This window comes from Zootoca vivipara, chromosome 3 (genome assembly GCF_963506605.1).
Source record: "Zootoca vivipara chromosome 3, rZooViv1.1, whole genome shotgun sequence".
Classification (NCBI taxonomy): Eukaryota; Metazoa; Chordata; class Lepidosauria; order Squamata; family Lacertidae; genus Zootoca; species Zootoca vivipara.
This window is the reverse complement of record NC_083278.1, coordinates 95730110-95752393: the sequence shown is the minus strand read 5'-3', so window position 1 is coordinate 95752393 and position 22284 is coordinate 95730110. Positions and strand designations below refer to the sequence as shown.

At 43.9% G+C, this 22284-nt stretch overlaps 1 protein-coding gene across 2 annotated transcripts in view; it reads right to left on the bottom strand.

The window, feature by feature from the left end:
• LPGAT1 (lysophosphatidylglycerol acyltransferase 1) overlaps positions 1-20592 on the bottom strand; it is a 62952-nt gene extending 42360 nt beyond the window's left edge. The window contains exons 1-3 of one of the 2 annotated variants that reach the window (XM_035111280.2): positions 20279-20592; positions 18337-18551; positions 16902-17169 (exon numbers count right to left, since the gene is read on the bottom strand). In XM_035111280.2, coding sequence (XP_034967171.1) covers positions 16902-17139 — 238 coding nt within the window. In that variant the 5' untranslated portion in view covers positions 17140-17169; positions 18337-18551; positions 20279-20592. Of the gene's footprint in view, positions 1-16901; positions 17170-18336; positions 18552-18955; positions 20215-20278 lie in introns of those variants that run through there. The other variant, XM_035111279.2, reaches the window with a different exon arrangement.
• Positions 20593-22284: the final 1692 nt, after the last annotated feature.

Below are 22284 nucleotides of genomic sequence, written 5' to 3'. Positions count from 1 at the left end.
GAACCAGCTCTTTCACTTCTCCAAGAAGTCCACATTTGTACGACACAACCAAAGGAATTGAGAAGATTTCCTTAATTCAAGTGGACTTTGCCTCCCTGGACTTGCTCTACATGTGGTCTGAGAGATGCATTGCAAAATTTGGAGAAGATGAAATCTAAAGCAGAATTATGTTCCAATTCATGGATTAGTGAGGGAGATGTGAATTATATCAGTTCACTTAAGAACACAGACCAAGCAAAATTCTACTCTATCCCAAGATTTATGTTTTTAATACCGTATTGTGGATTTTAACACTGTATGAGCACGGTTCTGAAAAGCATTTTAAATAAAAATAAAAATAAAGGCATAGTATATAAATTCTGAAAGAAATACTGTCTGCTGCTTTGGTTTGAAATCAAACCAAAAAGGGAAAAACACAGCACTCTGGAAGCCTCAATGAATCTGATCATCGGTGCTTGCAGAGTCCAGTGCACAGGGCTTTGCAGGCATTGCCGAACAGCTGAATAATGGTCCCTGCAAACCCCTTTTGGCCAAAGTCTGTCTTTACCTGTCCCCACCTGACATCATAAATTACATAAGGTGCAAGTCAAGTGGGCGTAACTTGATCAAAACAGTCCGGTATATTATTTATTTATTTATTTATTCATTCATTCATTCATTCATTCCCTGCCCATCTGGCTGGGTTTCCCCAGCCACTCGAATCATAGAGTTGGAAGAGACCACAAGGGCCATCCAGTCCAACCCCCTGCCAAGCAGGCGGCTTCCAACAAAATATGAAAATACAATAATCTATTAACTATTAAAAGCTTCCCTAAACAGGGCTGCCTTCAGATGTCTTATAAAAGTCTGGTAGTTGTTTATCTCTTTGATATCTGATGGGAGGGCGTTCCACAGGGCAGGTGCCACTACTGAGAAGGCCCTCTGCCTGGTTCCCTGTAACTTGGCTTCTCGCAACGAGGGAACCGCCAAAAGGCCCTCGGTGCTGGACCTCAGTGTACAGGCAGAATGATGGGGGTGGAGGCGCTCCTTCAGGTATACTGGACCGAGGCCGTTTAGGGCTTTAAAGGTCAGCACCAACACTTTGAATTGTGCTCGGAAACGTACTGGGTACACCTTATTATACCTGATCTATGGCAGAATATTTTTAAATGCTTCAATCCAAGTTGTTCTACGATGTTTACCAAATGTTTGGTTTTTTAAATTAAGATGTTCCATGTAAAAAGGCTTGAAATTCTTCTATCAATGCAACAATTGAAAAGTTCAGTGATATACAAGCAGCTAGTTATTTAAAAGCTTAGTTGCAGAACAAAGTTTACTTTAGTCTTGACTTTGATCTGCTTCCAACCACATCTTGCTATTGGTATACCAACCTTTGGCATGGCCCAAGTTCTGGCTGCTCATTAACACTTGGGTTGCTCGACAAAATCCTGAATGAAATAGGTCAGAGGTCAGTTTCTAATCTCCCAAAATCATTTGCCTTTTAATTGAATATAACTGTAAATGATGAACTTTCAAAGAAGCAGCAAAATACATATAACTGGGAATGCAAGAGAGGGCAATGACATTTTAAAAAATAATCTCCTTTTTCAGCCACTTCCTATCTGCTTTACACAGTTCTTTTCACTTCCATATAGATCTGCATAGTCCAGGGGAAGCCTACATGCTACCCTCCATATCTTGTTGTATTCCAACTCACATTAGCTCCAGCAAGCATGGCCACTCACCAGGGATGATGGGAGTTGTAGTCCAACAACATCAGAAGAGCATCATGTTGGCTTATCCTGAGGCAGGCCTTCCTCTCTCCTAATGTTCTACTTTGCAAATGGGACAGATCAACTCTCCTAGCGTGGGTGGCAGTATCTCAAATAAGCTGTTTCTATTTCTGTTCATTGATAAATAGTGTGATGAATTTGGTTAGACCAAATCATCAAAAAGTGCATAATATGTAATTTGCAGGATATGGCTTTCCAGGGTGCAGAACTTTGCTTGATTTGCACTTAGTAGACCAAAATTTGTTTCAGTCTAAGACAGGCATCCCCAAACTTCGGCCCTCCAGATGTTTTGGACTACAATTCCCATGATCCCTGACCACTGGTCCTGTTAGCTAGGGATCATGGGAGTTGTAGGCCTAAACATCTGGAGGGCCGCAGTTTGGGGATGCCTGGTCTAAGAGTGCAACCACACCATACATTTAAAGCATGCCTTCACCCGGGGGGGGGATGGGAACCGTAGTTTGTTGAAGGTGCTGGGAAACGCAGTTCTGAGAGAAATAAACTACAGTTCCCAGAATTCAGAGGGGTAGGTGCTTTAAATATATGGTGGGTTCAAAGACCAAGCCCGCCTCAATCACATATAAAGCAGAGACCAGATTAAATTTTTAGAGGAAAGGGGATTAAACCCATCACTCAAAGCTTACCTCATCACTATAGAGATTTAAGTAGCAAGCGCAGGGTTCAGAGCTGGTTTAAACAAAAGGTTCTGCCACTGTCACATCTAGTTTGGTTACTGACCGTCATTATTCAGGGCTATTATCAGATTTGCAATGTAACACTGTTAAGTAATATTTGCCCTGTACTGCAGTGTGATCCAAGGGCTTAAGAGGCAGCCTAGAAGAGATTATGTCTTTTTCTCAATGTAATATGAAGAGAACAAGGTTCGGATCACAATAATGTAAACCATTCATCCAATAGTCAAGAGATGAAGATAAAAAGAAAAATAACAAAGCACTAAAAAAAAAAAGCTAAACCACTGAACGCGATGACAACTTCCACAACAAAGATGAAGAAAACTTTTTTTATACAGTAACCGTTAAAATAACCCGCCTATCAGAATAACAAAGAGATATAACAACAACAACAACAACAACAACAACATAAACAATTTATTATTTATACCCCGCCCATCTGGGCGGCTTCCAACAGAAAAATAAAATAAAATAATCTATTAAACATTAAAAAGCCTCCCTAAACAGGGCTGCCTTCAGATGTCTTCTAAAAGTCTGATAGTTGTTTTTCTCTTTGACATCTGATGGGAGGGTGTTCCACAGGGCGGGCGCCACCACCGAGAAGGCCCTCTGCCTTGTCCCCTGCAACTTGGCTTCTCGCAACAAGGGAACCGCCAGATAAAATCAAGTAAGCCCATTCAACATTCAAATCCAAGATGTACTTTTTAACATTGTGAGTGCATAAAAGAAGCTTCCAAGCCTAAACCATGTTCTTTCTACAACTGCCTCAAGATAGCTCCAGTTTTCATTCAACACATGGCATGTACTCATCATACCAAAACTGAGGAACAGCAGAGGAGTTCAGTCTATTATAAAAAGGCAGCAAAATACAAAACTAATTCCACAGCACATTTCATCCCTGACCTTTCCAGAAGTAAGCAATTTATTCTAAACACAATGATCCATGTCAGCATTTCAATAAATTTATTGAGGACCAGGTCTTCCTGGTGAGAGCTCCCCTGAAAAAGTTATGCTTGCTTTTAAAATGTACAGTGGTACCTCTGGTTACGAACTTAATTTGTTCCAGAGGTCCGTTCTTAACCTGAAACCGTTCTTAACCCGAGGTACCACTTTAGCTAATGGGGCCTCCTGCTGCTGCTGCCGTGCGATTTCTGTTCTCATCCTGAGGTAAAATTCTTAACCCGAGGTACTACTTCCGGGTTAGTGGAGTCTGTAACCTGAAGTGTTTGTAACCCGAGGCACCACTGTAAATGAAATTACCTTCAATCCTGGAAGTCAGGGGAAAAGGATAAACTGAAAATTACAAATATCTATATTAAAAGGCGTTAGGTATATTTTATCTATTTTAAAGGGTAAAGGGACCCCTGATAGAACGACTCTGGGGTTGCAGCGCTCATCTCACTTTACAGGCCGAGGAGCCGGCGTTTGTCCGCAGGTTTTCCGGGTCATGTGGCCAGCATGACTAAGCCGCACGGAAACACTGTTTACCTTTATCTACTTGCACTTTTTTTGGCGTGCTTTCGAACTGCTAGGTTGACAGGAACAGGGACCGACCAATGGGAGCTCACCCTGTTGCAGGGATTCAAACCACCAACCTTTTGATCAGCAAGCCCAAGGCTCAGTGGTTTAGACCACAGTGCCACCCACGTCCCACACTTATCTATTTTATCTAAGTCTAATAGCTGGAAGACTGCTACAACAAAATAATCCTCAAAATGTGCCAGGTGTACTGCAAAAATAAAATAAAACCCAAACAGCCACCTTCAGAAGTTAAGCCGCCACCATTCAATGTCCCAGGGATAATGGAAATAAAGTTGAAAAACCAAAACGGTATATCGGCAATTAGTTATGGTAGCAGTGATCAAAAAATAGGGATTTCAAGTTTTACTATCATGGAATTAGTTTACAATGGATATCAGAATAGAAAATCCAAACACACTAACTATCCAAACAACAAACCTTTTGTCCAAATTTTAAGCTTCTTTAGGATCAAGCTCTAGATCTAAGCTTAATTGGCATCAACACCTAGTATTAATAATAATAATAATTACGATAACCACTACAAGGAATCTGGAACAGATGTAGAATACTTAATCTAGAATTAAATTAAGTCAAGCTTAAATTCCTCAATTGCTGTGATTGCCTGCAAATGTAATAAATAATAATAATAATAATAATAATAATAATAATCTGCAATACTGATTTCAACCAAATGTTATTTTTATGAATATACATTGTAGCAAGAGAATGCCTTCACATATGTAAGATCTTCAAGCCTCAACAAATCACTGAGGTATAATTATATTTGGGAAATCAAAACCTGTATTGGTTTTAATAGTTACAATTCACTAATTACTGGTATATAAGCAAATTGTAATGTAAGCACTTTCAGGTGAGGAAATTAAAATCTGAGTTCATAATAGATAATGGTAAACACATTTGGTGTCGCTATTTTATTCTTTAAAATGCAATTCTCCTGTAAAATGAAACAGTGAAAGAGATTTATGATCCGATGAGCCTAAAGAGAAAGGCATCATCTAAACTAAGCCTTGAGCATGTATTTAGAACCACTGCAATATGTTTTCATTATTTGCTAATCTGAGCAAAATAGTTATGACTAGATGACATACAATACCTTATAGCAGTGGGATCAAAACTCTCCACCACTCACTAAAATGCTGAGGTTCTTGGCAGACCACTTACAATATTTTTCTGCCTTCTGTAATGTGCTGTGGTAGAGCCTGAGGCTGTATAATATTCTACTGCTTGTGGTCAACTGTTCCATTTTCACAGAAATGTTAATAAACTGAAAACCTAAGTTATTCCTCATTCCTTTCCCCCCTCCAATGCCCCCTGAATTTTTGAATTTTACTGATATTAATGCCGTGTTTTATGTTGTATTTTATGCTGTTTTATACTGTTTTTAAGTCGCATTTTAATCAATGTTTTATATTTGCTGTTAGCCGCCCTGAGCCCGATTTTTAAACCGGGAAGGGCGGGGTATAAATAAAATTTTATTATTATTAAGTTCTATGGAATTCAATAGAATTTAAAAAAAAACTACAATCAAAACATACAATTTTACAAGTACATTTCTGCTACACCCATCCTGTCCTGTGATCCTGCTTGCTAAGTAAGGCTGCACTTTATCAATAGAGTCTCCTCACGAAGAACGCCCTGGTATGTTTTACTCATAGAGGCAAATAATAAAAAGATTTGCACATTTTCTTCTTTCGTGTCATTTAAGCAAAAGTCCCTTCAGTTGTTTCTAGTCTCCATTCTCACATACTTCTCATCCCAAAAAGCATGCTGAATTACAATTTTTCAGCCAGAACTCAGTTCCGGCACCTCTCAGGTAGGCGCCATTGCCATTATAAGAGAGCGAGGGAGGTGTTCACGGTGAATTCCGGCACCTCTTTTCTCTAGAAACATAGCACTGAATAAATCCATTATTAATAACATGAGAAATCGTTTGGTCCCAATTGCCTGACAAGGTAAAAATCATAATCCTTGTCATAACTGAAGTACTTCTTGTTTATTCATATAATAGTGCAAGAAGTGGCAACAGTAGAACACTTTGCTTCCAGTAAGAAATGCTCATCTAACCACAGGACTATAGAAAGCACAGCTTAATTGGTATCACAGTATGAATTCACTCGCATCATTTTGTTTAGTACAGATTTAATTGGATTCCCCTGCAAGACAGACATAAAAACAATACAGATGCAGTTTGTGCAAGAGAACCCTAAAAATCTGCCAGTCTGGACGCACCCCGACAGAATCAAACAAGTCATAATTTAGTTATTGCCAACTGTCTATAAAAGCTGTGGTTTTAAATTGGTGCCCATAAAATCCATTAGAACCATTGCACTTACATTTCCTGTGGCAGGCATGGTGTATTGTAGCTGCAGGAAGGCAGAACAACAGTAGGACTGCCAGCTATGACTCCATGCTTTTCTGAATTTCTGTTCTGCTCTAGCTTAAAAAAAAACCCAATCTGCACGCAGAAGCAGGCTTTCATGCATACATCACTTAGATTGAAAACTGTAGTGTACACTGGATGAATAACCATCCATGCATCTAAGAGAGAAAGCTGCCTATTCACGCTGCATTGCTTTTAACACGACATGCATTCCAATACGCATCTTGTAGCAACCTGCCTCACATAACCTAAATTGAGCTTAATATTTGCGATCAGTTTTTGAAAAATGCTATCAACATCGCAACCCAAGTAATAATCTACAACATCCACTCCCATAGGTATGGTAGGAGGGAAAGCATAGCTGCCAAGTTTACCCTTTTCTCACGAGGAAGCCTATTCAGCATAAGGGAATATCCCTTTAAAAAAGGGAGAACTTGGCAGCTATGGGGAAAGCCAGGAATGAAGTGGTGGCTGAGGATAGGGAAAGAATGCCAGAAAGGGAAGGCTTGACATTAGGAATGTAAGCCAACAGAAGAAGGGAGAACTGTGGCTGAGTTTCAAGGTGATGTATAGAGCAGTGAGAGTAAGATAAGGGGAAGTGGGGATTTCTTGTGCTAGAAACCCTTTTGCTTTCTAGCTGTCACTAACAGCTGCCCCTTCATGGATCCAGACCCTCCACTTCTATGTGTGAAGGGAGATCTGGATTAGGCCACTGAGCAAGCAAGCAAGCAAGCAAACACAAAGTAATACAAGTTCACATACATTATATTCTATTCAATTTAGATAATTATTTGATTTTATATTATTATTACATGCTGTTTAATCTGTACTGATCTTGCATCCATGGCATCAACCTGAAGGGTTTGATCCAAAGAGGTGAAAACAGACCTCTGTACATGCAAAAGGATTTTCCCACCTCTCTGCTCTACTGAAGCCCACTTGAAGCCTCTGAAAGTCTGTTTGAAGGACAAGGGTCATCTAGAACAGACATCCCCAAACTGCGGCCCTCCAAATGTTTTGGCCTACAACTCCCATGATCCCTATCTAACAGGACCAGTGGTCAGGGATGATGGGAATTGTAGTCCAAAACATCTGGAGGGCCGAAGTTTGGGGATGCCTCATCTAGAATGATGTCCAACGAGATAGAGGAAAACTGGTGGAATTGCAGAAGTGCCTATTTGCACAAAGCACCTTTGGATACAAACAGAAAGCTGCTTGGGCCTAGAGATCATCTAGTCAAACAAAGTTAATCCTTTGTGTCCTTAACCTGCAACTGACCCTGGGGGAGACAGGTAGACATGGCTGGGAAAGGGAGTGGGTTAATTTGGCCTGCGTATTTCCTTCTGTTCCAACCCTCCTCAGTTGTCACTTGAACTCCCTAAGGCTTGTGCTGTCGCCATTAATCTTTCTCTTGAGTACACAGCTAGCCCCCCCCCCCGGAATAAATAGGGTGCACACATGCCCTGGGTGAGCCAAGTGACAGCAGAAGAGGAAGAAGAAACAGAGGAGAAAACATGTCCAACTAATTCACTCCCTTCTATTCCAACCATCTCTCCCTCCCTCCCTCCCTCCCTTTTTCTTCTCCCAGGCTTCTAAGCAAAACTCAGCAGTATGACTCACTGGGGGCAAGTCAAGTGACAGCGGGGAGGATGGGGGGAAACAGCCCTAACAAATAAATGTTTCTTTTCCAAGCCATTTTGGATGTCAAACATCTGGGTGCAGACAGCAGGCACAGGTATGCAGTTCCCTTACAATCCAGGTGAGAAGAGAACAATTAAGCAAGTTGTGCATTCCGGATTCTGTGTAATGCACATCCTCAACTACGGCAATTTCTTTGTTTTATTATTCTGCCCTATTCTGAAGCTCACAGGTTAAACATGTTTGTTTGTTTTGTTTTTTATATAAAAGGTAAAATACTCTAAAAAAGAAGCTCAATATTATTCCTATTTTGCAAATGGGGAAATTTAAGGATGAGAGACAACAACTTGCCCACACCTTTTCCCCTAGTGACTCAAAGCAGCCACACACACAGCCTTGAGTGTGGTATCCATTCTAGGAAAGAATGTGAAATTTCAATGTTCTGAAATATAGCTACCCCAACCTCTAGGATACTGGATGCTTCTGAAAGAAGGGACAATCCTTCAAAATTATGCTGCGCTAAAAATCTTTCAGAATAGCAGTAATATCATCCTTATCATTGTGTGGAAGCCCTTTTATTTTCTCACCAATTCAACTCAAGTGTAACTCCCCTGGGCTATAATCCATACACAAAAACTGAAGCGGATGCCAGCAAATTTAAGTGGCAGGTCCCTGCCAGAAAAAGCAAAACCAATAGCTGAAATCCTGATATTCCTCCTTGGAAATCAACTTGTTGCCGAAGAGTTTTCTGTGTGCTGTAACCAAATACCTCAGTTGTGATTTGTTGTGTATTACCCTTTCTACAATCCCAGCAACAGTGTCCCCTTTGACAACACATGAAATTAGATGTACCACACCCGCAGTGGATAATATGGTTCAAATGCAAACTTACCCTTCTCTGTATGTATACCCCTTACTCTTTGGAGATGAGATATTCCATAGAAAACAGGTGTTCATTTTATTTAGCCTCAACGTGAGGTGGCTCTAAGTACAGACATAGGCAAACTTGGCCCTCCAGATGCTTTGGGACTACAACTCCCATGATCCCTGGCTAACAGGTCAGGGATGATGGGAATTGTAGTCCAAAACATCCGGAGGGCCAAAGTTTGGGGATGCCTGCTCTAGTATAACCAAAAATGGATGTGCCTAAAGACAAATGCAGTCCTCACCCATGTGACCCCCCAACCATTCAGGGACACTTCCTGAAGGCATTTCCCAACTCCACTTCCATTTTCCAGTGCTTCATCTAATTCATGTCTACCCCTTTCAAATGTTTGTTCTCAGAATTTTGCCAGGGTTCCATAGCCCATAATTATCTATTTTGTCCATTTATAGATCACTTATTGTTAACAGATTCCAAAGCAGTTTACAATTAGGAAATCAAAGGAAATAATCAAAATACAATTGTATACATTAAGACCTATTAAAGCTCTAGAACTTTATGAAAGGTGTATATGCCACCTCTCTGCTAATGAATAGGTTACATGGCTCTAAGCCTACCTGAAGCCTGCCTACACCACAACTCCAGCAAAGTTTGAAAGAATAATAAGGAGTTTCCCTTAGAAATCTAGGAGGCAAATACAATGTATGGATTGCTATGGTAACCTCCCTCCGAAACTGCTGGAGAGACCTGAGCTGTTTCTTAATTTCAGCAGGGACCAAAGTAGCCTTCTGAGTTGCACAGCCCACCTACTCTAGAACTCAACACTTTGTCAAGTGACAATTACATAATCACATTTTTTAGACGTGAATTCCCTTTAATATTATAATCCCATAGACAGGGAAGAAAAATCCTCTGATGATTTATTCTTCGGTAATTTTACTGCAACACATTCTAATTTTTATTTTTGAGATTCTAGCTTTAAATACGAATAAGAAAAGCACTGTAATAAATAAATAGGCAAATTTATTTCCCCATCTTTTTTCCCAGCTAACCCAAAGGCTCACATCTTACACAATATGAATAAGGTATGGTAAATGTGGGTGAAAAGCTAAAAAAAGTCAGAGGTTACCACGAGATATTTTTGCATAGGCCACAACTGTAACACACATTCACTTTCTTTTATGAATTGTTTTAAATAGACAAAAAGAAAGCCATGCTTATTATTTTTCCAGCTGTGTCATTTCCCACCCACAATTAATCTATCAGAAACTAGGTACAGCCTAGGAAGAGAAAGTACTGCAGAAAGAAAAACTGTATACCAGGCATCCCCAAACTTCGGCCATCCAGATGTTTTGGACTACAATTCCCCTCTTCCCCGACCACTGGTCCTGTTAGCTAGAGATCATGGGAGTTGTAGGCCAAAACATCTGGATGGCCGCAGTTTGGGGGTGCCTGCTGTATACCATGTGTGCATAGTCAAACCACCCTCCCCATGTTAACAGTTATTGAGCTCCATCTTCTATGCATGATGTCAATAATGGGTCTCTTCAGTAGCGGAGGCAGTCAACGTGTTTCCCCAAGGCACTTGTGCTAGCTATACTGCCTAAATAGTTCTTTAAAATCCTGAGAATCAAATAATTCTATTGAAGAAAAGGAGCGTTTCCACCTCACATGACAGTTTTGAAAATATACTGAACACTCAGAAACAAGGACCAAAAAAAAGAAATCCAACTGTATTACGTTTTTCATATTGCATTATTCCATGGCAATTACAAAGTTCACTCTGGGGTGTTTTACTACAACCCAGTCAATCCTGTTCCACAACCAGATAGAGGTAAAATTATAAACTATAGTTGCATGCTGCACTGAACTTTGCACTATTTTCCCCATGAACATCATGTTACCAGAGTCTATGAACTCACTTCCACTTTGTCCCCACACTTCTACTTTGGTCTCTCAGTCTCTTCTCTAGCTGGAAAGAGCGGCTCTCCAGGATAGGCTTTGTTTGCCAAGCCACTTGTTACCCTCTAATTATATGGGAGGAAAGAGCAGCCTGGTCTTTTATGCCTCAGCTTCTTGGATGCACAAAAGACAAAGTTATCTGTAACCTAATGCAATGAGAACAAATTACGACCTATTAATGGACAACAGAAAACTCCAAGTTCTTGTGTGACCTCCCAACAAACATCAAAACACTCTTGGCTTACCAACTGCGGCTTGTTTGGCGAGAAATAAACCAAAAGCACTAGTTCACAGTAAGCCAACACTGAGTTCTGTTGGTCCTACCTCCCAGCAGTGTAGAACAGAGCAGGAGCAATTCAACGGCATGCACTAGTGTGCTGCTTGTTCATAGTAAGTCATAGTTTAGGCCTTGCTATGATGAGGGACACGGGTGGAGCTGTGGTCTAAACCACAGAGCCTAGGGTTTGCCGATCAGAAGGACAGTGGTTCGAATCCCCACGACGGGGTGAGCTCCCGTTGCTCAGTCCCTGCTCCTGCCCACCTAGCAGTTCGAAAGCATTTCAAAGTGCAAGTAGATAAAAAGGTAACGCTCCGGCGGGAAGGTAAACAGTGTTTTCGTGCGCCACTCTGGTTCGCCAGAAGCAGCATAGTCATGCTGGCCACATGACCCGGAAGCTGTCTGCGGACAAACGCCGGCTCCCTCGGGCATGTAAAGCGAGATGAGCATGCAACCCCCGAGTCGTCCGCAACCGGACCCAACAGTCAGGGGTACCTTTACTTTTACCTATGACGGGTGAATGGGCTCAGTATCTATGCTTGGGTTTTCCTTCTCTAATTCTACTTTCTTTCTCCCCTTTTGAAACTCTCAAGCAAGTTCTGTCACCAAATGAACTGTTATTTACCTCCTAATTCCTCCTTCTTATTCCAACAGGACTCCCTTTGTATCTTCATGGCACCAGTCACCCTTCCTTTATTTGGTGTCTTTTTCCAACTTCTCTCAGCATCGGCACATCCCTTCTTCTCATTCTATCTGCCCCAATCTCTTCTGTTCTCTATAGATTTAACCACATAGTTGCCACCCAATCTAAATGATGCCTTTCTTATTCAGTGAACTTTTCCCCTTTCTTGTAATAAACCATGTACATAGACATTTTATATCTCTCAGTCTTGATCTCATCACCAATTCCTTTAATTAGAGACTCAATTTTCCATGGCCCACCATGACTCTTGGGTTAAAGATCCAGACAATATGGTTCCACCTGTGACCTGTTCATGAATAATCAGTGATGTGTAGATGAGGACATGCGATAATACCATTCCTATTATGATTTCATCCACTTAGTACTAAGAATAGCTCAAAGCAAAGAGTATAGTTAGTTTTGATATATATAGTTTTCTGGGAAGACCCGTCCCAGGAACTGGTCACAGAAAATAAGAATTCTCAGTTGAACTTCATCCTACCTTACTCTTATGTAGTCTGTTGCCCAAATTCCTTTATCTCTAAACCCAACTCCAACACCAGAAGTAACCAAGGACAAAATAAAAATGCCTATGACAATACTGAGAACCTGTTCAGCTTTCCTCACATGTGCACCTCTTTTGGTGTTAAAAAAAAATTAGACACACCCACCCTTCAGTTTATTCGTGAAGGGTGTCATGCCTAGTTTGGCCTTAATATTGAAGCCTTATATTGAAAACAGAAAACAAAGAACAATTTGTTAACAAGAAATTTGTGTTTTCTTTTGAGTGTCATTGAAGAGCACACGTTTAGAAACAGCTTGAAAGCAGAAATATATAACCAAGCATAAATTGTGGCACTGCGGGTTAAACCACAGAGCCTAGGGCTTGCCGATCAGAAGGTCAGTGGTTCAAATCCCCGCGACGGGGGGGAGCTCCCGTTGTTCTGTCCCTGCTTCTGCCAACCTAGCAGTTCGAAAGCATGTCAAAGTGCAAGTAGGTAAATAGGTACCGCTCCGGTGGGAAGGTAAACAGCGTTTCCGTGTGCTGCTCTGGTTCGCCAGAAGCGGCTTTGTCATGCTGGCCACATGACCTGGAAGCTGTACGCCAGCTCCCTCGGCCAATAACGCGAGATGAGCGCCGCAACCCCAGAGACGGTCACGACTGGACCTAATGGTCAGGGGCCCCTTTACCTTTTTACTCTTATAATAGTAGACAAGCCAGCTAATTACTAGGCCACAAAACTATTTCTGGGGCTTTTTCTACACATGTAGCAAAACCAATTTGTCACCATAAATAGAAAATTTAGGCGAAGAAGCAGTCATCTGAACTCTGCATCACAGTTCCACTCTGTTTTAGCACAAGAATGCAAATAAATGTTGACACCTGCTGAGTTAAAGACAAATGCTTGAGCAAATGCTAACAGATGACATAACTGTAAAGCACATGGTAAAAATGTAAAGAAAGAACTGAAAGTTTTTCTTTTTTTAGGGCCACTTTCTAAATCTTCCTGAATATGTGATCTTATGCAAATAAGCATTGGCACTTACCTCTAAACATTAAGGAGCACATCAAGTCTTTAAAGTACATATTCACAAGTATTATAGGTATATGGAATGCCTGAGGTTATGATATTTGGGGAGGGGAGGGAAACAGGGAATAAGAAACTTACTTCTCCTTTCTTAACACAAACATCTGCAGGAAAAATTGCACTGGCTCCTACAATTTCATATGCTCAACTAATTTCTTCATGTATAGCATAAACAGAAGGATATCACCACTTTGTTGACAATGGTATAGTTTGCATGAGCCAAAACATTAGTGTGAATGAACAACATGTGGGCTCCCAAAGAGATGATTACAACTACAGTACTTTTCTTCTCCTCTGGTCATTCTGCTGCTATAGCCATGGTTGGAATAATGTGTTGTCTGGACCCATGCTTGTAAGGAGCTGTAATCAAAGTTTGTCCTATGGTTTACAGCTTGTGGTTTGTCTAGAGAGCACTAAACCTTGAGCTCAGGTATGGGTGACATGCTAAGCCAAACCATGGTTTAAATCAGCAGAACAACTGCAGGAGCAAAGTGGTTAAGTCATGATGTACATTATTAGCGTGATATGCTAACAAGGACCATTTATGAATCCTAAACCAACCTATACAATTTTTAAGTTTGTAAAGGAAAAAAGAGCTAATAGGTCTGTCATAATTTCAATGGCAGATTATGAATATACCTCATGCCAATAATGCCTTTCACACAACAGGCAGAAGAAAAAACCTTCAGAAGAAATGGACTAAAAACAAAAAAGCCTTTCAGAACCACTAACATCATCTAATATCATAGAACAATTTGCCTGAATTTTAACTAAAATTGTCATATTACACCCTCAGGATGATAACCGGGGTCTTTAACCTCATCATTTTTACAGTAAACTTCACATACCTAACACAGTACAGCATCAAAATCCTCTTTGCTGGAATAATTCTTTGCTGGAATAATTTTTCTTCAATGTGTGTGTGAAGGCCTCAGATGGAACCTTTCCACTGTGAATACTATGTAGACTGTTTCTGAATAGACACCTTTAAAATCTACAGCAGGAACAGAGTATCTGAATAACCTCTATAACGGGGAGAGCACTTCTGAAGCACTGCGATACTCAAGAAGCCCCAAAGATGTGGGATGCTTTCCAACGTAGGGGCCTTAAAAGCACCTCTGAGCCACACTCCAGCTATTTGTGGCTTTTGTGAATGTTGCTCGTGAATGACAGAAGACTAACAAAAATACAAACTTGCACCGCAATCACATTCACATTTCTGTATAGGCCAATTAAAACTTTAGTGAGAACATTCTATAATATGAACAAGAGCTGGAATCACTGGATAACTAAAAGCATCTGGGTTTTTTTAAAAGTTTTACTCAGAAAAGCCCATGATAGAGTAGACCATGGCATATTATTAAAAAGAACAGCTGTTCTTGAAGTCTACTTTGCAGAGAAGTGAGGAAGTATACTGACAAGGACTCTAATTAAAATATACTGACTAGGAACTACTGGACACCCCCCCCCAAATAAACATAAAGACAATCCTCTTTTCGCATGGGGTTTATGCTCTGGACACCAAACACATCAGTGGAGGCCTACCCCTTCCCTTTTTGTAATGTCTTTATGACATTTTTGGGGGGGTCACTTCTGGGTTCAGCATCATATATGATCGTTCGCATGTCAGTATACCTGAAGGAGCGTCTCCACCCCCCATTGTTCTGCCCGGACACTGAGGTCCAGCGCCGAGGGCCTTCTGGCGGTTACCTCACTGTGAGAAGCAAAGCTACAGGGAACCAGGCAGAGTGCCTTCTTGGTAGTGGAACGCCCTCCCATCAGATGTCAAAGAGATAAACAACTACCTGACATTTAGAAAACATCTGAAGGGAGCCCTGTTTAGGGAAGTTTTTAATGTGTGACATTTTAATGTATTTTAATCTTTGTTGGAAGCCGCCCAGAGTGGCTGGGGAAATCCAGCCAAATGGGCAGGGTACAAATAATAAATTATTATTATTATTATTCAGATGCGCCTAAAGCAGTTGTTGCCTGCACTTAACTCAGGTTCTTTAAAAGTCCTACAGTATTAGTTTCTAGTTACAGGTAGGTAGCCATGTTGGTCTGACGTAGTCGAAACAAAAAATAGAAAAATTCCTTCCAGTAGCACCTTAGAGACCATCTAAGTTTGTCATAGGTATGAGCTTTCGTGTGCATGCACACTTCTTCAGATACACTTCTGTGACTTCTGTTTCAGTGTATCTGAAGAAGTGTGCATGCACACGAAAGCTCGTACCTATGACAAACTTAGTTGGTCTCTAAGGTGCTACTGGAAGGAATTTTTTTAGTATTAGTTTCTGTTACTGCTAGGAGGCAATATGATCATGTCTAAGCTCTACAAAAAGAAAAATATATATATCAGTAGATAAGAGAACATTTTGTAGCATAGCGGCATGGGACTTTCTGTAGATACTGAGTTATCTACCTCTTTTTTCAAACTGTGAGCATATCAATATCCAAAAGCTACTATTACACACTGTTCTAACAAACAAAAGCAAGCCAAGAACAGTCCTCATGCATCTCTATAGTTCAGGAAGCCATTAGTAAAATGGAAGTCACTTATTAAGAATTTCAGAAAAAGCAAACCTGTCTAGTCAAACTATTTATAATATATGTATTATTTCCCCTTTTACAAACGCAGACAAGTGATTGTTGTTCACTGGCATATCCACACATTTTGATTGTCCAAAATATGGTAAATGGTAAGAGTCAAAGAAATATGTACATTAGTATTCACGAAATGTATCTAGAGCTGTCAGCATTCATAACTGAATGCCCATGTTTTCCAGTTTGGACATTTAATACCGGTATCATTCACTCACATGTGCACATATAATTCATGCACATAAAAAAGCCAGTTCCCAATATTCTGTCACACTTTATCACAATCACAAGACACAATCTGGGATAGAGCTCAGGAAGAATAAAACCTGTGAACGTTTACTATTAAGCCATATGGAAAACAGCAAAGTACTGCTGTTTTGAATTGGGGGCAAAATGCACCTACCACACCTGATGATGGAGTTCTCACCGATATAGATCCCATAGAAGGGCATGAAGTGTCCTACTATTCTGGAAGCCTTATAAGTATATATTATGTTTGTATTTACTTTGCAACAAATCTCACCGATTTCAAAAGGGCTTCCTCCTTCCCCAGAGAAGTCAACCTGTCCCACCCCTCCTCCCTTTGGCTAAGTGTGCCTTTAAGCCAGTGTTTCCCAACCAGTGTGCCTCCAGATGTTTTGGGACTACAACTCCCATCATCCCTAGCTAGCAAGACCAGTGGTCAGGAATGGTGGGAGTTGTAGTCCCAAAACATCTGGAGGCACACTGGTTGGGAAACACTGCTTTAAGCCATAATTCTACTATTCGGCAAGCACTGAATATACATCTCTATTAATACTTAAAAAGAATTTAGGAGACATCCACATATAGGTTTACTTCTGTATACATGCATAATCAATTTCAAGTAGTAAGTTGTTCTTACCTGTATATCCTGCACACCAGCCCCAGGAAGCCACCATAGCTAAAAGCCATTTAAATAATACTCCTTCAATATACCAGAACCGTTTACTATCCAACAATCGGAGAGGTTGCAGTACTATTAAATACAGAATGTAGGACGGAATAGCGACAAGGTTATTGGCAACCATGAAGCCAAATCTTAAGAGTGCTTTCAGAAATATATAGGCCGCCCTTCGGGCCTGTTCTAAAGTCACAGCCATTCTCTTCACACGGGAGTCTGTAGTCGTTTCCTACAGAATAAGAAAGAGAGAAATTACTCAACACGAAGAAGACAACTTCCTGCTTACCAATGTCCAATAAGGCCTTATTTCAAAGAAACAGTTATGTGCTTTGTATGCATTGAGTCACCATAGCAAAGATTTCCCCCACTAATTGGCCTGTTTGCACACACATCATCTATTGAGTCACAACTATCTTTCCATCCTGATAAGGAGCTGAAGATTTTTACTTGGGTCTACCGCACAGAATACATATATCCAAGCTTACTTTTAAAAACTGACACACAAAAATCTACCACGCTACAAAAGGATCACTTGTATTAGTTGTTAAACTATGTTTGCGGAGGTTGTAAAGAAATCTCACAAAACCCTTCCCCGGGGACCTAGGATTTCACTTTGTTTTTACAGACACACATGAGTATAATCACATAAATAAACTGCAAATGGACTACATCATCATAATTCAGTCTTGTAAAGTTATTGCACAGATGAAAAGGAAACACACATTCGTACATTCCATGCTGCAAGAAGACAATCAAATGCAGTAACTGTACACTAAGGGGCAGCCCATTTGTCTGCCCCCCCTTCAACAAACAAAGTGGAAAATTATTATGGGTTACACTAAAAGCAGGGTGACAAGGGGAGGTAGCTGAGGGGAAAACAGGCAACCACCAGCTGCATTGAGAGGACCTTTTAGCAGTTACAACCAATAAGCATTGAAGCCAGACATTAGAATACCTGAAATGGCCTCTCTAGCCTTCAAGTTAGTCAGTAAAGAGTGGACACCCAAACATATTAGGGGGCAGTCAGTAGGTAAAAGCAGAGATAAATAGGAGAGGGAAGGGCAGAGGTGGCAGAGAATCCCAGGCTGGAAATGGAAAGCAGGAATGGGGAGGAGAGGGAGAGGGAGAGGGAGAGGGAGAGGGAGAGGGAGAGGGAGAGGGAGAGGGAGAGGGAGAGAGAGAGAGAGAGAGAGAGAGAGAGAGAGAGAGAGAGAGAGAGAGAGAGAGAGAGAGAGAGAGAGAGAGAGAGAGAGAGAGAGAGAGAGAGAGAGAGAAGACTAAAGAGGAGTAGGAAGTGGTGGGGGGAACACGCCAGCAGCCTGTGGAAGGCAGGAAAGGGATAGTGAGCAACCACAATGCCAAGCGAACCAACGGGACTCCGCGGATCATCACTCACCTTCTGCTGCGCAGAGGGAAGGAGATGGCAGGGCCGAGCAAACTGGGCCCGGCGGCGGCACCAATGTGCGCCCTAGTTGGCAGCGGCTGCTGGTGAAGGAGGCGGCGGCGGCGGCAGCTCTGACAGGAGGGCGGCGGGCTCATGGACACGGAGGTGGCTGGCCTGGCCCCAAAGTAACGGGCTGGGAGCCGGCTCCCTATTCCGTCTGCAGCTCCCTGAGTGCGGTGAGGGGAAGAAAGGCGCGGAGTGAGCGAGCGAACGGGAGAGGGAAGAGAGAAGCGGCGCCAACGCCGGGGGCTGCCAGCCCGGCGAGGGAGGTCGCCGGCAAGAGGATTTGTCCCGGGGTTGCGGCTAAATCCGCCGCCGCCGCCTCCTCCTCCAGTCTCGGCTTTCAGGGCCTATCGCGCCCGGCTCTCCTAGGCTAAGCTTGTCGGCCAGCAGCCCCGCGGGTGGCTGGGTGGGTGCCCCCCGCATCTCCCACCGAGGTGGGTGGGGTGCAAGAGGGCAGGGCAAGAGGGCGGAGGACGAAGAGGAAGCATGCGCGACACCTGTTGGGGTACAGAGGCGCTGCGAGGAAGGAGAGGATAGAGGAGGTCTCGGGAACTCCCCGCCCCGTTACCTTTCTGCTCCTACAGGTGGGGGGCACCCTCTGAAAAGCCGGGGAAAAGGGACGCCTCTGCGCCCCATTCAAATATGGAGAAGAAGGAAGAACTCCGCGGTGCTCTTCCTGCATGCGCCCCACAGAGGGGAGGGGCTCGGCAGCTCTCGGAAGGAGTCTCGAAGTTGCACGCCGGAAAGCTTCGATTATTGTTGTTGTTGTTATTGTTGTTATTGTTATTATTATTATTAATCCGCTGCCCAACCTCAACCTATCCCATAGGTTGTCGCAAGGGCGACAAGAGGCAGATGCCGGGCAATGCTGGGGAACATCCAGGCTCTGATCAGAGCACCAGGCATGACCCACATGTCGACTATTCACCCACTGGGAAAAGGGGCGGGGGGGGGGGGGTCCTCGGGATGGAAGGTCCTCTCAAGGGCAGAAACGGTGCCATTCTGCTCCTCAGTAAGGTGGGCTCTCAGTCTTCCCACCATAAACGAAAAGAAGCTGGGATGAGGTCAGGCTGCCCCCGAGAAGAAGTCCTGTCCTTCCCTTGTACTCCCGCCTTGAGTTATCGGTTTTGGGAAGTGACCTTTTCCAGAGCCTGAAACTGCCCATTCCCTTCTCTCCCCGCCACCATGCGGGGAATTGTCTCAAGGGCACCCGAAATAAGGGGACTTTCCAAAAGAGCATCCATAGGGCAATGACTACCACCGCCATGCACTCCGTGGCGTCAGTGGGGCGAGTTTCCCGGTTGTCGGGAAAGAGAAGGATCTTAAGGACACCTCCTCGTGAGAAGCCAGCCTAGAGAGGGCTGGTCTCTCAAGGGCACTATTGGGGTGACGGGCCCCCGCCGCCCCCTCAATCCGAATTCATAGGGACGAATGTCCGTATTTAATCTGCCCGAGGAGGTGGTATGTTCACCCCCCTCTCCCAAAATGGGCGTAGAAAAGCAGCAGCGAGGAAGGGGGCAGGAAGACCCCATACCCTTTCAGCCTGAGGGGGGAATCCATCTCAAGGGCGACAGGGGGGGAGACCCTTCTCCTCCCCTAGAAGAGGAAGGATCCCGGGAAAGCGCCACCGGGAGCCTCCTCTCGGCCCGCGCGGTGGCTGTGGAGTGGGGACCCTCTCAAGGGCGCCAAGGGGCGCGGGAACCCGTCCTCCGCTTCTCCTCCGGGGGGAACTGCCTCTCCAAAGCCCCAGTAGGCGAATGAACGGCGACCCCCCCCCACGCACACACATGCGTGCGCCGCTCGCTTCTGCTTTCCCTTTTCCCGCCACCCCCCAACCAGCGCCCCATTTATTCTCGGGTAAGCGAGGACGGACGCGGGGGTGTTTCCGTACCTCCGGCCGGCCGGCTGCCTTCCCCAGGCCGGCTCCCAGGAGCTCGCGGGATGCATAGCGGCGGCCCGGCAGCCGCCGCAGGGCCCGGCCAGCCCTCGCCCACCTCTCGTGCCGGGAAGAGGCTCCGCCGCGACAGCCCGTCGCCGCCGCCTCTTCGCCTCTTGGCGCTCGGAAGGATCCCTCTCGCTCGCTCCCTTTCCGGCTCCCGAGGAGGCGGCGGTGCTGGTGGCAGCGAGCGAGGCAGGAGCGGGCCCCTCACTGCAGCAAGCGCCGCTCCCTCCGGCCGACAGCTCCCTCTAACGAGCCTCGGAAAGCTGGCAGGCTCAGGCGGCCGAGCCGAGAATCCCCCCGGCGGCGGGCAGGGCCTCGGCAGGCCGCCTCCTTCGCTCGACCCCCGCCCCGCGCCCGGAAGGGAAACGCGCTCGGCGTCGCCCTTCCCTCGGAGGGGAAAGTAGGGGGAAGGCTCCTAGGTCGGGGTGGGGGGTTCCCCTTCTCTCTCTCTCACTCAGAAGGGGGAAATGCAGTATTATAAATAGCAGCCCTATATATATATGCTGCTATATGTTTGCACATATATACAGTATATATATATATATGCAAAAGGAGGGACAATAGGTGCCCACCCCACACACTTCCTCTTGCCTCCTCCTCTTACTGAGCTTGAGCAAAGCGAGAAAGCTGCTGGATTGGATGGATGCAAGACCCCACACCGCCCTTCTCTCTCCCCCCACCTCTTACATTGTCATTAACAAGCGACCCCTGGCTTGGAAAATGTCGCGTGGAAGGGCTCGAAGCGGGCAGCGGGCACGACGAACACGGGCACATGACTCGTGTGCATGCTCGTGCCTAACGGGGCGCGGGGAAAGATGGGCAAAGAGGAGGCGGGGATTCGAGGGGAATTTAAGGCAAGGGCTATGGGGTTTGGGTTGGGGGGAGTCGGGGCCGTGCCTCACACATAAGGGCCTGCAGATGTATGCGCTGCGAGGGTTGGGGTGCAAGGGGGGGGGGGAGAAGCTTGCTTGCTCAAGGTTTAAGGAGCAAAAACATATGTTGGGGGATGTGGATAGGCCAGGTTGGAGTGGATGTGGGAGGGCCGGGAAGTGAAGTGGGTCTGAAAACTGCGTTTTAATTTGGAAATGCAACTTTCAAAACGTTTGACCGTGTGTGTGTGTGTACATAAATACATATATCATTTTATTTGTATGCCACCTTTCCGTTAGCTAAAACTATGCTCCAGGCAGCTTACAACATGGGGGGGGGGGAATCACATGCAAACATAGCAATAAGCAGTAAGAGATTCCTGCATTGCAGGGGTTTGGACCCTTAAGAGTCCCTTCCAACTGGACAGTTTTGTGATTCTATCAAAACATCAAGAAAGTACTCAAGTAAATTGAAACTATTTCCTAAAAAAAATTATAAAATAAGGGTACAAAAATTAATAGCAGCAGCATCCAACACACACACACACACCCCACAAAATACCCCAGCCCAGTAGCCTCAGTTTTTGTAGCTGGAGTCAGGGCCCAGCTCTCCCAGGCCAGTTGGGAAAAGGCCTGCAAGGCAGGAAACAGTTCTTCCAGGACTTACGGCCAAGATTGTTGGTCTCTAAGCACATTGATTATGATACAGCAATGCCTCCACAGTACTCTTCTCCCACCCACCCAGTTTTCGATAACCCCCCCCCCGGCCGCAAAAACATTTCCTTAACACTGAGTGTGCTTGAGATCCCACTTACTTAGGGGTTTTGTTTGTACCTCTGCAAACCTAGGGGGTTTCACCTAATATGCTGATATCTCTGTCTAGTGTGTGAACTGTGGTGTTAGGTCACATAAGCAACAGCGCTCATCAGAAATAGAGCACTTTACAATCTGATTAAGTGATCTTGCATATGTGCATTTTGTTTTAGGGAATGCCTCCGATTAGGGTTGCCATATTTTGAAGAGCAAAAAAGACAACGCTATGACGGCAATTCAAAGCAAATAGATGCAATTTGTCTCAGATTTTAC